Source organism: Artemia franciscana, chromosome 21, assembly GCF_032884065.1.
Source record: "Artemia franciscana chromosome 21, ASM3288406v1, whole genome shotgun sequence".
Taxonomy (NCBI): domain Eukaryota; kingdom Metazoa; phylum Arthropoda; class Branchiopoda; order Anostraca; family Artemiidae; genus Artemia; species Artemia franciscana.
In genome coordinates, this window is record NC_088883.1 from 33844008 (window position 1) to 33860802 (window position 16795).

The 16795-nt window shown below is 34.9% G+C and overlaps 1 protein-coding gene across 1 annotated transcript in view; it reads left to right on the plus strand.

Moving 5' to 3' along the window:
• LOC136040970 (uncharacterized) overlaps positions 1-16795 on the plus strand; it is a 53315-nt gene that overhangs the window by 23694 nt on the left and 12826 nt on the right. The window contains exons 2-3 of the mRNA XM_065725441.1: positions 9303-9531; positions 16190-16316. Coding sequence (XP_065581513.1) covers positions 9310-9531; positions 16190-16316 — 349 coding nt within the window. The 5' untranslated portion in view covers positions 9303-9309. The remainder of the gene's footprint in view (positions 1-9302; positions 9532-16189; positions 16317-16795) is intronic.

The window sequence follows — 16795 nt, forward strand, 5'->3', positions numbered from 1 at the left end:
GCAACACTTTACTCGGCGAAGCTGAACAAAGGTTGCCGCAACGCCTCACGTTGCCCATGAAACTTAGACTTACTTTGATAACTAAAAAGTGCAGGGGATCAGTTCTAGCAGTATATGCCCCTGTAGAACCAACTAATGGAGATATGGTTACTCTTATGAATTTTACTTATAGCTACAGGAACAATAGACAGGGTCCCAGGTAGAAATATGGTGTTTTATTAGGAGATTTTTTTCGCCCAGGTCGGTAGAAATCGGGATAGATGGTACACTAGCCTATGTAAATTTGGTTAGGGAAAAAAAAAAACAGTAATGGCTAAAGATTGCTGCAATTTTGTAGGCATAATAATCCAATTATAACCAATACAATATTTGGTCATAAAATGACCCAGCAGTTAACGTGGTATTCACGCGATAGTAAAACAGCAAACCTTATTGATTATGTGATTGTATACAGAAGACTGGCAAGGAAGGATCAATTCCAGATACTAGGGTATTTAGGAGTGATGTTTTGATGTTAAAAGCATAAATCACCGCCTAGTAGTTTCTAAGGTTAATTTAAAGCTGAGATTTTGGAAGGGTAACTACCTCCCAGGCAGTTATGATGTTGGTAGACTCCAGGATGAGAATTTGAGAGAAAGTTTTCTGGAACTGAAGGAGTTTTGTCCGGTTTCAAGATTTATGTCACACCGTGGGATGTATTGCAAAAAGAGGTACGGTCCTATAAGTAATAATAGTTTATTATTTTCTATTAATTTATTATATATTTACGTACTAATTTTTTATCTTAATAATTATTTTTAATCACTATCATTTTTTAATGTATAATTGTTTATTTGATTAATAAACGACTCAACATTCGTACGGGGTACTGATTAATGGATAATTCTTCTGGGCTCGGTTTGTTTTGGCAGTTGCTTTCGGGCTGAAAAACCTCTTCCTAGCTAATTTATCTACCATGGATTGCCTACCCGTAGTAGCATAATATTTGTAGGCATACATATGTAATGATTCGGAGGTAATAGCCTTGAGATTGTCTGTGCAGGATTTCAATTCTTGTTGATAGAAGAGCATCCCCAAGTGCTGAAAGCCATGTTGTGACCAAGATGGGCTCAGGGTTGCATAATGCCTCCATTCATTCTGAAAGTCCTGGAGACTTCTTGCTGTTTGGTTATAAGCCGGCCTAAGCGCTTCAGCTTAGACCTGAGAAGATGTGTTGGTCCCCGTTTGCACTGGTATCGAGGACCATTGCTTTTCCTGAGGTAAAAACAATGTCAATGTTTTACAGAATATGGACATTGGAACTAAGAATGTAATGACTTTAAAAAGTAAGTATTGTATCGACATTTTGACTGGTCCATCCTGGCGATTCGAAATTGGACTTATTAGGAGTTTCGGAAGGTCATATCCCAGGGAAAAGAAGCATCAAATTCGGTAATATAGAATTTATTTATCGGGCAGAAAGGATGGGGTATATAGAGAGGGAGTAGGGCTCATGATGAATAAAGACTCTGGTAAGTCTTGTTTTGACTGGGAAGGAATTAGTAATAGAATAGTGATCGCTCATTTCATAGATTGCTGCAGTTGCTACAATCTTGTTATAACCAATACAGTATTTGGTCGTAAAATGGCCCACAAGTTAACGTGGTATTCGGGTGATAGTAAAACAGCAACTCTTTATTGATTTATGTGATTGTAAACCGAATAGGCTACTGGCATCGTAGGATCAATACCAGATGCTAGGGTATTCAGGAGTGATGTTATTGAGGTTAAAAGCATAAATCACCGCCTAGTAGTATCTAAGTTTAATTTAAAGCTGAAATTTCGGAAGGGTTCCTACCTCCTGGGCAGTTATGATATTGGTAGACTCCAGGATGAGAATTTGAGAGAAACTTTCCGGGAACAATTATAAACTGGACAGTTTAAAATTTGACAATCTTGAAGATGTATGAAATAATTTGAGGAATATAATTTGTGAAGTTGCCGATGTTGTCTTAGGAAAAAACGTTAGAAACTTAGCCAGGAATATTTGTGAGAAAGCTTTATGTTTAATAGAAATGAGAAGGGGCCTGCACAGGAATTATCTGAGTGATAGATCATGTGAAAACAAGAGGAATGCAAAGAAAGTGGAGAAAGCATTAGAATATTAACTAAGTAGGTGTGAAGTGGAGGCCATGGATAAACTTACCGAGCATCTGGAATATGCGACTGGACCGCACAATAGCAAAATATTATAGGCTATTGGCATATTAATAAATTGAAAGGGAGTAGTCAATTAGGACTTGTCCCAATTAAAGATACGAACGGGCCATAGTTAGTGATAAGAAAAGAGTTAAAGGGAGATGGACAGAACATTCTGAGAATTTGCCAAACCGAGATAGAGTTGTAGGAAAAGATATAGAGGAAAATCAAAAAGTTTGTGATACCTTGGATGTGAAGGAAGATATGTTTTGTGAGGAAGAATAAGCGACAGTACTAAAAGGATTAAAGGATATTATGGCCCTCGTGCCGATATTGTGATAAATGACTCTCTTAAATGTGGTGGCTATGTGGTTAGAAATAAGTTAGAAGAAAGGGGAAGTACCTGCTGATTTTAGAAAACCGTAGTTAAACCACTGTATAAGAAAGGTGATAAAAGTGACTATGGTAATTATCGAGACATTAGCCTGGTCTCTGTAGGTAGCAAATTACTTAGTACTATGATACTTTGTAGACTGAGAGATGCTGTAGACAAAGTTATAAGAGAAAAACAGTGTGGTTATTAGAAATTTTCACTCTTGTGTTGATAATAGAGAAGTGCCTTAGTTGTCAAACATCTTTAGTCCTCAGTTTTATAGATTATGAGCAAGCGTTCGATTCTGTTGGTTGAAGAGCTTTAGCTAAGGTATTATCCTTGTATAGTATACCAGACAAATACATTAAAGTGATTAGTACTATGTACGAGAATAACACTGCTGCGGTTAAGATAGGAAATGAGGTTAGCAGCTGGTTTCATATTAAATCAGTAGTCAAGCAGGGTTGGGTTCTATTCCCCTTTATATGGATCATTTTGATGGAATTAGTCTTAACGAACACAGGAAAGGCAATGGCAGAACACGGAATCAAGTGGGAAGGAAAATATTTCTTGGACTTAGATTTTGCTGATGATTTAAGCATTCCAGATGAAGTTTTGAGCAAAATGAACGGGCTTTTAGAGGTTTTGCGAGTTCAGGGTGCTAGAATAGATTTGAAAATTAATGTTCAAAAGACTAAGTCGCTAAGGTTAGGAATAAGTGAAGATGAAAGGTTACGTTGGGTAACGAACAGGTTGATCAGGAGGATAGCTACACTTACCTTGGTAGTATTATTAGAAACGACGGTGGGAGCAGTGAAGATGTTAAAAGTAGGATAGCCAAGGCTCAAGGTGTTTTTCCACAGTTTTAAAAGGTCTGGAAGAATAGGAAGATAAGTCTGCAAACCAAGATTAGAATAATGGAAGCTACAGTGATGACAGTGGTCGAATATGGTTCTGAAGCATGGGCACTCTGAAAGGCGGATGAAGATTTGCTAGATGTTTTCCCAGAGAAATTGGATACGGATTGTTCTGGGTAGGCTGCTCGGCTGACTGACCGTATTTTAAACAGTAGGCTTTACGGAAAGTGTGGTTCGATCCCGCTTTCTAGGGCCATAATGAGAGGAAAGTTTAAAGTGGCTAGGGCACGTTCTGCGGGTGAAGGATGACAGATTGCCAAAAATTGTCCTTTTCGGCCAACTGTCTAGAACTAAATGGAAAGCAGGCCGTCCGCGGTTGGGTTGGTGGATGCCATAAAGAAAGATCCATGGGAAATGAGAAATTCCTGGTAGGGTTTAAAAAAGGAGGCTTTGAATAGATTGGGATGGAGGAGGAGCATGCATAGCTGTGTTGACCAAAAAAGATCTAAAGGAAGATTTAAGGGAAATGGGAAATTCTTGTGAAGGTGTAAAGAGCTTTGAATAGATTGGGATGGATGAGTGTGCGTAGAGATGTTGGCATCAGGCGGCTTGGTGCTGCGATGAGTGGTTAGTAGTAGTATTAGTATGTTAATTATTATCGAATAATTAATTAATTATTAATATACTGTAATATTTTATAATACAGTATATTAACTTATTCAATTAACTGATAATTGAAATTTGGTTTCCCTTGATGTTTCTCTCTATCCGGATACAAGCTCCATTTGGGAGATGTTTTCGGCATCTTCATTAAAGAAATACCATTTTGGCATTTTCATTGAAGGAGAAAAATTGAGCCCCCCCCCCCTCCCGTAGATTTTGAAAAATGCATTTTACCATTGAAAATTTTGAAGGAATGAAAATAAATCAAGAAGACAAAAAACAAACTAAAATGAAGGTAAAGAATTTCAAATAGACCAAAGCGATTCCAATTTTCAATTAGTCAAAACAGTGGTAGTTCTTGCCTCTTTTGTGCCTGGGGCAAAATCTTGATTAGCCCCACCCACCTGTCTCCGACAAGTGTTCAGACAAAATGTAAACTAATTTTTCATTTATTAACAAAATTTTAATTTATCTAAATCGTAATTTTCTTATAAACAAAGGCGACTCATTTGAAGGTTCTATCGAACCAATTTTGCCGCCATGACATCAAGAAGGGACTCACACTGTCTTCGGTTAGAAGATAAGTGACAAAAAGAATCAGTTTATACAAGCCTGCCACGTAGCCTTGCCGGCCCCGGCTTCGAAATTGGCTACATATTCGTTTTCTTAAAACTGGCACCTTTGACATTTCTGGCCACAAAAACGATCTAAATAGGTCACGACTTTAAGGTAAAGTGCGCATTTTTCCCAGAGTGGTTGTATCGAACTTGTGGTGACGCCATAATGTCAAGAAGAGGCTCAAACTGTCTGTGGTTAGAAAAAAAGCGACAAAAAGAATCAATATATACAAGCCTGTCGCACCAAGACATCAAGAAGAGGCTCACATTGTCTTCAGTTTGAAGACAAGCGACAATGAGAATTTAAAACCCATATATAGAAGCCTGCCTCTCTGGGGCCGGATGGCGAAGCCGCCGGGCTCCCAGTACTATATATATATATATATATATATATATATATATATATATATATATATATATATATATATATATATATATATATATATATATATATATATATATATATAAATATATATGTATATATATATATATATATATATATATATATATATATATATATATATATATATATATATATACTAGCTGTTGGGGTGGCGCTTCGCGCCACCCCAACACCTAGTTGGTGGGGGCGCTTCGCGCCCCCCCAAGCCCCCCCCGCGCGCGTAAGTCGTTACGCGCCATATTAGTTACGCGCCATTGTAGTTGTGTCCCTATGTCCCACCTGTGAATATAGATATATATATATATATATATATATATATATATATATATATATATATATATATATATATATATATATATATATATATATATATATATATATATGTTTTTAACTACGTAAAACTTGCGAATATACAACATTCTTTGCTGTCCCATTGTCTGTGCATATAAATAGATTGTCAGGTTTACCGACTCTTGAACATGCAACATATAATGGTCCATGGGAAAACAATCCGTATTCAGATCTATACCTCATGATTCTAATGATTGCCCTTGAGCTTTGTTGATGGTGATTGCTAATCGACCATTCCCTGAGTCGCCATCGTCATTTATATATCCCCCTGTGCACCCCGGCGTCCCCTTTGTAGTTATGTCCCTGTGTCCCGGTCGTCATTTATATTCCCTGTGTCCCGGTCGTCATTTGTGCCTCGGTGCTTTGTTGATTGCTAATTTATATTATATTTATATTTATATTTTTTATATTTATTAATATTTTTTTAGTTTTCTTTTTCTCTTATTTTTCAGTTTTTTCCTTTTTTTTAGTTTTTTTCTTTTTTAGTTTTTAGTTTTTTTTTTGTTTTTTACCTTTTTTTAGTTTTTTTAGTTTTTTTAGTTTTTTAGCTTTTTTAGTTTTTTTATTAGTTTTTAGTTTTTTTTTTAGTTTTTGCCTTTTTTTAGTTTTTTCAGTTTTTTTTAGTTTTTAGTTTTTTACCTTTTTTTAGTTTTTTTTAGTTTTTTAGCTTTTTTAGTTTTTTTTTCTTTTTAGTTTTTTTTGTAGTTTTTACCTTTTTTAGTTTTTTTTCTTCTTTTGTATTAGTGTGAAATAATTCAGACGTCATATGCGGACAAACACGACGTCACTCGACAGACAGACAGACAGACATAACCCACAAACAACTTATTTTTATATATATTTATTCATATTTTTTTAGTTTTCTTTTTCTCTTTTATTTTTCAGTTTTTTCCTTTTTTTTAGTTTTTTTCTTTTTTAGTTTTTAGTTTTTTTTAGTTTTTTACCTTTTTTTAGTTTTTTTTAGTTTTTTTAGTTTTTTAGCTTTTTTAGTTTTTTTATTAGTTTTTATTTTTTTTGTAGTTTTTGCCTTTTTTTATTTTTTTCAGTTTTTTTTTAGTTATTAGATTTTTACCTTTTTTTAGTTTTTTTTAGTTTTTTAGCTTTTTTAGTTTTTTTTCTTTTTAGTTTTTTTTGTAGTTTTTACCTTTTTTAGTTTTTTTCTTCTTTTGTATTAGTGTGAAATAATTCAGACGTCATATGCGGACAAACACGACGTCACACCTGATCCACAGATCCACAGATCCACACACAGACAACTTATTTTTATATATATAGAAGATATATATATAGACTTCCAATAACCTTCTTAGTATAAGCCTGTGAATAGTTAAGGCATGTTTATCAACAGTGTGTCACACCAAAAAAAGTCGGTAGTAAGTATCATAATAAGTATCTTTTAAATGATATAGTTCTAGGTGAAGGTGGGGAAGGAAAATTTCTAGTAGTAGAAAGGTGATTTAACTAAAAAAGTTGCTTAAAAATATATCAGAGTCATATACCCTTACCTCAGAAAGTTAGAGAAACTTAAATTTGTGTCAGAGGAAATTTACTTCTTAGATAAAGTCAAGGTTATCGATGGATACCTAAAAATACATGACTATTATGTGGACAGAGGGATATTGGATAATTACGGAATATGATAAGAATTCAAAGTGCATTGAAGAGTATGGATGTCTAGATGAATCTATATCTGCCTGTGTTTTCAGACAAAATAGTAACTGCAGTCTAGAGAATGGAAGATGCAGGCCTTGCGTACAAAGACTTGAAATGCGACAATGTAATCGTTGATGAATCATAGAATGTTACAATAATTGACTGGTTCTGTTACAGACGCGGGGTTTACTGATGGATATGCATATATTGATTTTTGCACTAAAAAAAGTATAAAAAATAAGAAAAACTCAATAATCTGCTTTTGGGTAATTTTTCAGTAATTCATTACTGAAAACACTTTTTGTGACGTGCCAGTTTAACTTTCTAAACATACTTCCAGTGTAATTGTCGGAAGAAGTTGCCACAGTCTGAAGAAACGAGTTCTATTCGGTACTTGAAGGGACTAAAAACAGTTCTATTTGTGAGCATAGTTTTAGATTATATAAATGATGAGTGTCCGTAACTTTCAGCCAGTCACTTTTCTGTAAAAAAAAAAAAAAATCACTCGGTGTTATGCTGAGAATACCTGCCACCAGGCGAGCATATTATTAGACAAATAGTAGATATCCATCCTTACAAGAGGGTATACGTTTTTCTTTTATACCTACCCTTAGATAGTACGTTTTTGTTATACCTTATATCTAAAGAATAATGATATACTTATATTGTGAGTTAAATGGATGTGCCGTCTGACGGATATACTAGAATATTTAAAAATGGTAATTTATTTCTTCCTCGAGTAGCCATATTATGGTAAGTTTAGAGGACGCGCCGGATTTTAGAAAGTCGGATTTCATGTCGTTCAATTAAAAACGTATCTTAATACAAACGCTTCTGTTTTAAATAATCAAATAGTTCGTGATAACGAACTGTAGTAAGGAGCGACCCAGCTTAATAGTAACCAAAACTCTAAAAAACAGGATTTTGATACCAACAGTTACATCAAAAGAATCGTATTTTAATGCTGATTTTAAATATATAAGTTTAATCAAGTTTAGTCTTACCCATCAAAAGTTGTGAGTCTGAGAAAATTTGCCTTATTTTAGAAAATAGGGGAAAACACCCGTTAAAAGTCATAGAATCTTAACGAAAGTAGTTAGAAAATCCGTGTCTCTGCCCGGCAGTTCTTTCTATCCATGTGTATATTTAAAAGTTTAACGCTAGTATTCATTTTCAGAATGGTATTCGCATGATTTTTTTGTAAATTTTGTAGAATGATTATTTTGTTTTAATCAGATATACCAGCCAGGTTCACATAGCTACGTAGTGGTTTCAAGTGGCGAAAATTTAGGGGGATTTTACCCCTTTTCCTGGGAAAAAGAGTCAGAATCTCGTATTTAAATTTCTGTTGTAATTGAAGTTCTGTTTTAAATTTAATATTCTGTCGTCTTTTTCGCTCTCCCCGGACTTGAATTAATAGGAAACGACCTTAGAGTTATATTTTTTTCAATTATGTATTATATTATTATTATAGCAGAAATGGTGTATTTACCCCCTTCTGACTCCATCTAGAGTGAAAGATGGAGTATAAGTGATGGAATTTTCCAAATTCTGGTGTCATTCCCGGTCTCCCTAGGCATGAATTAATAGGGAAAGACCTTTCAAGCCGCTAAATACTGCACAAATTAAGATTTTGATGTTTCATCCTTCTCTGAACGTGTTTGGGTGGAAATGGATGCTTTAGTGAAGGATTTTTCAAATTTCTAGTGTCTTTTTCAGTCTCCTTAGGCTTAAATTAATAGGGAAAGATCTTTCAAACCGCTAAATACTGCACAAATTAAGATTTTAATTTTCCTCCTACTCTGGCCTTGCTTGGGTGGAAATGGGGTGCTTTAGTAATGGGATTTTCCAATTTCTGGTGTCATTTTCAGTCTCTTCCGACTTGAGCTTTGTGAATGATCTCTCAATTCAGAAAATATTGCAAAATTTCAATTCGAGACTCTCTCCTTCTTTTTCTTGAAAAAATGGGGTATTTCTTCAAGATCGATTAATTTGTTCTTAACTGAATTTTTCGAAAATTTTATACCTTATTTTTTACTGGACTCTGTTAATTGAGGTCGATTTGTGACACAATGGAATCACTAATTCGTACCAAGATATGAAAATAAATCACGGGCTATAACTGTAGGTAGAATTAAGGATACACATAAAATTACAAATATATTTTTCTTCAAAATCAATTCATTTAATAGCATGTATTATTGTAGGTTCTAGATGCCGAAGCATTACCACGAAACCACTAGCATCGATCCTGGAGAAGGTTCAGATACAACAGAAGAGGATATTGTATACGATGGCTCGGAACTGCTAAATGGAAAACTCGGCCATCGGCATTTACATTCTCTTCCCAGGAGACGTCACCCAAGAATTTCTTGGTCCTCCAAGTTTCATAGATTGCTTCGTACGCTTGCTCTTTGCCTCGCATTTTTCGTTTTGGTGCGTTTTTGTCTTTATATTGCTCATTTTTCTATGCCTCCTCCTCTGCTGTGAATAATTTTGTGGGGCACTGTGTACCAATGAGTTACTCGGAGCAAAAAGATTATCGAAGAATTTAGAGATTCTTGATCTCTGTTTGATCTTTGTTCTAGAAATGTCATCTTGCTTAATATGAATAAATAGAGGGTAGATATTCTTTTCTCATTTTTAAACTTTTCCAATAATGGATGATAAACACAATGTTTAATATGTTCGCTGGTTGTTCAGCCTTCTAAGTTATCTGAGTTGACTGGCTGGATTTTTCCGTGTTGAATTAAAAGTGACCTGCTGATATGCAATTATTTAGTGATGACAATAAGGAATAGGGGTGCTTTTGCCCTCCTATCTCCCCCCCCCACACCCATCTAAATTTGAATACTTCATTTTTAAAGGGGGAGGGTTTTTTGCGGAAAGATGCTCTTTTTCGTATCTTCATAAAAAATGGTAAATTTGCCCGCTCCCCCCTAATCTTTCAAAAACACTTTTTTTTCTGATTTCAAATGAGAGCATCCCACAAAAGCTCTGGATGTTTCTACTTCTATTTAATAAAGAAAAACTAGTTGTTTTTTTTTCAACTGAAAATAAGAAGCAACATTAAAACTTAAAACTAACAGAAACTATTGTGTATATGAGGGTGGTTGCTCCTCCTCAACACCTTGCTCTGTAGGCGTTAGTTTTTTTTTTTAACAGCTTTCTATTGTTCTAATTAATCGAACCTTGTGTTTCAAGAGTCGTTTTTAAAGAATTGGGACGAAATTCAAACTTTACCACAATGAGCGATATGTTGAGGAGGAGTTTTGGTTTAATTTCCGATGGTTTTTTAAATAATGCCAGGAAATCTGGCTCTACCTCCACGGAAAAATCCCTCCTCCCCACGGCTATATTCTCTAGATAATTCAATCCTGGTGAAATTTTACCCCTAACAATTACGATTAATTCCTCCTCGCATAAATTGAGTCGGCAAAGGGAAAGCAAGGCATAAGAAGAATTTCGTAAAAAAAAAAATCTGGCAAATTCTCCCAGTGTAAATTTCCCTCAAAAATTCACCTTCTGAAAGCTTCCCTCGCATGGAAAATTCCCCCGTGAAAAAAATCCCCCTAGCAGAAAATTCCTCCCTCCCCCCCTCCCGAAAAATGTATTATTACTTCCAAATAAAAATACTATACGTAAACGATACTATACGTAAATTTTATAACTTAAAGACCTTCCCCAAGCGGCTGATGGGGGTCATGATATCTTCAAAGGTCGAGTTAATCGGCTTTTTGATTATGCTTAACAAAATGGCTAAATTTTGATCGGACGATTTTGAGAAAAAAAGGGGCGTGGGAGGGGCCTAGTGGCCCTCCATTCTTTTTGGTAAATTAAAAAGAACCCTAAATCTTTTGATTTCCGTTTTAATGAGCCCCTTATCGATGTTCTAGGACCATTTTATTGATACAGTCACCTCTGGGGGGAAAAAGAGACAATAAACACGCATCCGTGATCTTTCTTCTGGCAAAAAACAAAAAATTCTACATTTTTGCAGATAGGAGCTTGAAACCTCTACAGTAGGATTCTCTGATGCGCTGAATCTGATCGTAGGATTGAGATTCTACGACTTTTAGGGGGTGTTTCCCCCTTTTTTAAATCAGGCAAATTTTCTTTGGCTTGTAGCCTTTAGTGCGTAAGACTAACCTTAATGAAACTCTTATAATGAAATATATTTTAAATCAACATAACCAGCCCTTTTTATATATCTATTGGTGTCGAAATTTCGTTTTTTAGTTTCGGTTACTATTGAGCCAGGTTGCTTCTTACTTACAGTTGGTTACCACGAACTGTTTCATTTGTGTTAACTTCCAAGAGTAAAAAGGGAATGAGAATACAGAATAAAGCAAAAAGCCATGAAAAAAGAAAGGAACGTTGAAAGAAACCTGGTGAAATGTAAAAAAAAATAGAAATCACAGTAAAAAAAAAAGCTCTTTGAGTTTTATAGAAGGAAGAAGTAACGCCAGAAGTAAACTCAAATATTCGATTGAAGCAGTGAAGAAATAACAACTTGGTGGGGTAATTCTATTTTATAAAATTACTCTCCTTGTAGAAGTTTTTTATTTATTTTTTTTTGGGGGGGGGGGGGGGTATTATGTTTCTGTTACAATTATAAATGGACCTAGTGTTCTATAATTTTTTTTTTTTGTAATCATGGAGTGTCTTTTATGGCTCTAGGCCAATTCCCCGTGGAAAATTCCACCTTCAGAAATTCTTCCGGGAAATCCCCTTGCGGTTGATTTCCTCCTCCCAATTCAATATTCCTCCCCGATGTAAAATTGGGTGTGTTTTTTGAAAACTTTCTATACTTGCTTTGCTTGGTCTACACTTCGAGTTAGACTCCCGTAATCTAAACAAAATTCATATATAAAATTCCTATAAAAAATACATATAACATATATATATATATATATATATATATATATATATATATATATATATATATATAATCTGTACATAAAATTATATATAGAAAAAATGTCCCTTAATGGTACTTTAGACGGGAAATCATCTGACGTGTGGTCTAGTAGACGCGATTATGATCTTATGGGTTGAACCTGTGTCATGTATTACAAGTGTTGGTACCAGACCAAGTCCCTGGGAAGTAATTACTCATACATCTTAGTCCCGGTCTGTATCTCTGTGCAATGCCATCACAGAGTAGCCCTTCTACAGTTGTCACTAATTAAAATATCCAGAAGATCGTTAAGAATTGTAATGAAAAAAAAGGCCCCGAAATTGCTATTTTAGGAGGAGAGCCGTAAAGTTGAAGCACTGTCTGGGACCGATATCTATAATATATTATTTAATTCACCCCTTGCGATTGAGAACGCATCCACTTGGTACAACGCATCCACTGAAGCATTTCTATGGGTTTATTTAGTTTGATTTCTGGAACTTTGAGTCAAACTCTGATTCAGAACCAAGAAAATTTAAAATGAAACAATTTCTTTGTTTTAAATAAAAAGGAATTTATTTTCTTTAAGCTTTATCCTAAACTGCTATTATAACTTAACCCTCCAGCCCCCAAAAACACGAAAAAGAAGGAATTAAAATGTAAGAATAACAGGATATTCTACACCATTTATTTTACCTGTATTCTGAAATATAGTTAGAATATTCCAGAGTCCCTTGCTTTCCTCATGCTTTTCAAATGGTTTCTCTTTGACAGCTCAATTTTACATATGGGCAGGATCGTATCCAGAATTTTTTTCTTTTTGGGAGGGGGGTTGCAAAAGGATTTTTTAGAGGGGGGGGTACAAAAAAGAAACGTTAAAAAATGCGTCAAAAATTGTCTGTATTCATTTTTGCTGCGTCTTTACGAGTTGGACAAACATTACAGGGAGGGGAGATATTATGTTTCTGTTATAATTATAAATGGACCTAGCGTTCCGTAATTATTTATTGCAATCATGTAGTGTCTTTTAGGGTTTTCCCAAACATTTCAGGGGGGTTCAAGCTAATCCTCTCCTGGATACGACCTTGCATGTGAGAAAAGTTTTCCGAAAGGTATTTGTCTGTGGGGGGAATTGTTCGCGGGGGGAATTAGCCAGACATGCAGATATTGCACAGACCTGCCCTTCAAATATTAACCAAACTTTGATTTATTGAGATATGCTTTTTAAGAATATAATGGTAATTGAGAATTTATTAGCCTTGTTGCATAATCGAAAATGTATAACTCACTTACATTTTATATTAAGCTACTAAGGATAAACCCTAAGTTAAGTAGTGAAGGTAGATTGTCCTTTCTTCTTTTTTTCATCTTTGGACCTAAAAGTGCGCGCAACTGGTAAAATGGTCAACTTTGGCATTTTAATTTTCTTATAATAAAATTTATTCTTTTGTCTTCTGCTTAATCTAAAGCAAAGGAGAAAAAAAAATGAATACAACTGACATTTTCTGTATCTTAATTTTTAACATTTATGAACTTTGTTAATTAGTGTCAGTAGCTCACGCAGTCAACACATACGAGATTCCATATCTGAGATATGGACAAGGTGAACATACCTCTCGATTTCTTTTTGTATGCTCTTTTCAAATATAATGACTAATTCACTCCTAAATGCAACCCCCCTCTCCATCTGATTGTTTCACATATGGCCTTAATAATGTGTATTTTAGTTACTTCAATATTAGTTAGCTTCTATTGTAAAATCGGTTATTTTATCAGTCTCCAATTTATCTTCGTGTGTCATTGAGTTCGTAATTTATAAAAATATTATTTTAAATGATTTTAAAGTATGGAAAATAACGGAAAGAAAAATGATAATCTCATTAGTAGAAATATCTTATTTAAACCCAACGAAAAGAAAATTTGGTCAAAAGTGAATGTTTTATGGGATATTTATTATATTTGTTATATCTTTTTCTTTATAACTATTCAATATAGACAGTGCCATATCCAAGGACAGGACACACCCAGTTTGGCCCTCTCCCCTCTCCCATCAAAAAATTGTCGGACTCGTGCAAAAGGGACAAAAATAGATTTAAAATTTTTTTTTTATGTCTTGCAAAGTTTTTGTGTCCTCCCCCCATGAAAAAAAATGCCCGACAGTATATTCTCTTTGAGCTATACCCCACTGAATAGAATTAGTGACCAAGTGGAGTCAATTCACAAAAAATTAGGGGGAGGGGAGGGGTAGAAGGTATTTTCCAAAATATAGGGGTGACAATTTTGTTGTCATTTTTGTATGAAAATATAAAAACAAATCTATTTTTTAATGGTTACACTTCCAAAAAAGGCATTTTCAAAATCTAGGGAAGCGGATGATAGACTATCTACCAACAAGTGAAAACGACATCATTTTTATACAATCCTGAAAAATGATTATGCCTAAAATCAATGCTTATTTGTGTCTAACTCAGACTATCTGGTTTGTCATTGGCCAATTGAAGACAAAGCCAAGACAGATAGTTTGAGTGGGAGGCAAAGCTGGCATAAGCCTTTGGCAGAATTGTATAAAAATGATGTCAGTTTCATTTGTTGATGCATAGTCTATCATCCATCCTAGGGCAGAACTAAGGTAGATAGCTATAGAACTAAGGGATGGTCGAAATTTTTGATTTGGCTCATGACGAAGAACGTGACGAACATGACAGTAAAGTTGAAAATAGTGTAATCTTGAAAACTTCAAATCTTCCTAGCTTGGAAATTGTAAGATAATCTTAAGTAGCATCGTCAAAATAGCTGGAGTTAGAGAAATGACAATACGCAATGTCGATGTCAGAAAGCTCACTATCACGTTTTATCGACTTTGTTAGGCAAACTTAGATGGCTCTGGTTGTTTTTTTTTTTCAGAAGGGAACTTGGGTTTCCTTTCTCATACGTTTCCCACGTTATTTGATTCGAACTTCCTCCAATTGCTGGATTGTTGTGATTGCTTGTTTGTGAAGGTCCAAGTAGTCTCATAAGATAGTTTTCTAAAATGGTGTTTTGAAACATGTGCATAATCTGTCTGGATGGGGTTTATATTCTCTGATGCTGCTTATCAGTTATCTTGTTTAGATTCTAGGGTTTTACAATTATTTGGAAGTGAGGGGGAACCCATCATTTCTCGGTGAAAAGAAACATAGTTTTTTATCTTTCGCATAACAACTTTATTTATTTTATTCGCTGTAGAAAATAGAACCATTGGGCGTCTGGGTAATTGTGACGTCATTGGTATGTGAAGAGGTTTTTTGTTTGGTAATTGTGACGTGATTGGTATGATATAAGTGTTTCGTCTGGTAATCGTGGCAATTATGTCTGGGTAGTTTTGACGATATTGGTATATAGGGGATTTTTCGTCTGGTAATTGTGGTAATAGCGTCTGGGTAGTTGTGACGTCATTGGTATGAAAGAAGTCTTTCCAAAATTTTTAATGTCCTAAGCGAATTTTTCCAAATTTGTAACCTATCTAGGTGGTTTTAGATTTTGTTTTTTCACTGGAAAATGAACAATTATTTTATTATGAACAATCTTATTCAACTCTGATATATAAACTATTATTGTAATTTGTATACTGCAATGTGTTTAATACAAAGCAATCAACCAGTTTAATGCGATATAATTAATAATCTGATATTGACTTCACAGCTATCAAACGGACATATCTTTCTCTAAAAGTTTGGAGTCAGTGAACTTATCACCATACAAAATGTGTTTTGAAATTCCTCCTGCCTATGCTCAAGGCTTTCAACCTCCAGGGGTCCTTAATTTCAGTCAACAGATGATTTATGAAAAATATTCAGGAGGCTCGGAGGGTTAAAAAAATTTTACCAAAGTCAATGCCCATCTAGACTCTTTTTTTCATATCGGACAATGGCTACATGCCAATTTTTAGAAGCAAGTATAAGGCCCTTTTCGAGACAAATTAAAAGATAGATTTAGAATTATTGCTCATTTGACAAAATAGATAGATATGCTGGAGGGACTTTTCATATAGACGGCAAATTCTAAACAAAAATGAAGGGATTTATCATTGTGAAGTGTAATTTATTCAGAGTGAATTCATTTAAATGCTTATTGTGTGAGGCTGTGGTTTATTGAGACACATCCCTTATGCTTAGTGTGGTTATTATTTTTTTCAGTTTTCTGCTCTTCTTTTAGGGTCTTTGTATAGCGGTTCCTGGTCCCACTTTATTAGATCTTCAAATGCAAGTAGATGTCTCTGTTACGCAAATTACGTCTATATTTGCTGCAAGATCCACAGGATACCTTTTGGGATCTATATTTGGTAAATTCTAATTTTTTCGACTTTTTTTCTTTTTTTGCTTTCATATATTTTATCCATATTGATATCTTTATTTTAAGTTGAATCATTTAATTTTTTTTCCGTTTTTAGCTTTCGCTCATCCTGGCTGAGTGGATTGGTGCGCTGGCTTCAGGATCTTTTGTCTGAGAGGGTGAGGGTTCGAATCCTAGTGTACCCAATTATTTAGTTTGGGACTGGGGTCAGCAGCGTGACTCTGTAAGCTCAGCCAGAGTTGACCCAGCTCTAAATGGGTACCTGGAGAAATCTGGGGAAGGTAAACAGGAAGGTTTTGCGAAAGCACAGGATGGTTGGCCCCCAACCTCCCATTGCACTTCCTGGCTGAAGGGCCAAGAAACGGAGATCAGCACCGCCGGTAGGGACTGTAAGGTATAATGCCGTATTCTTTACCTTTTACCTTACTCATCCCTTCATAGTAAATTCTGTTCATCTTCAGTTTGGCA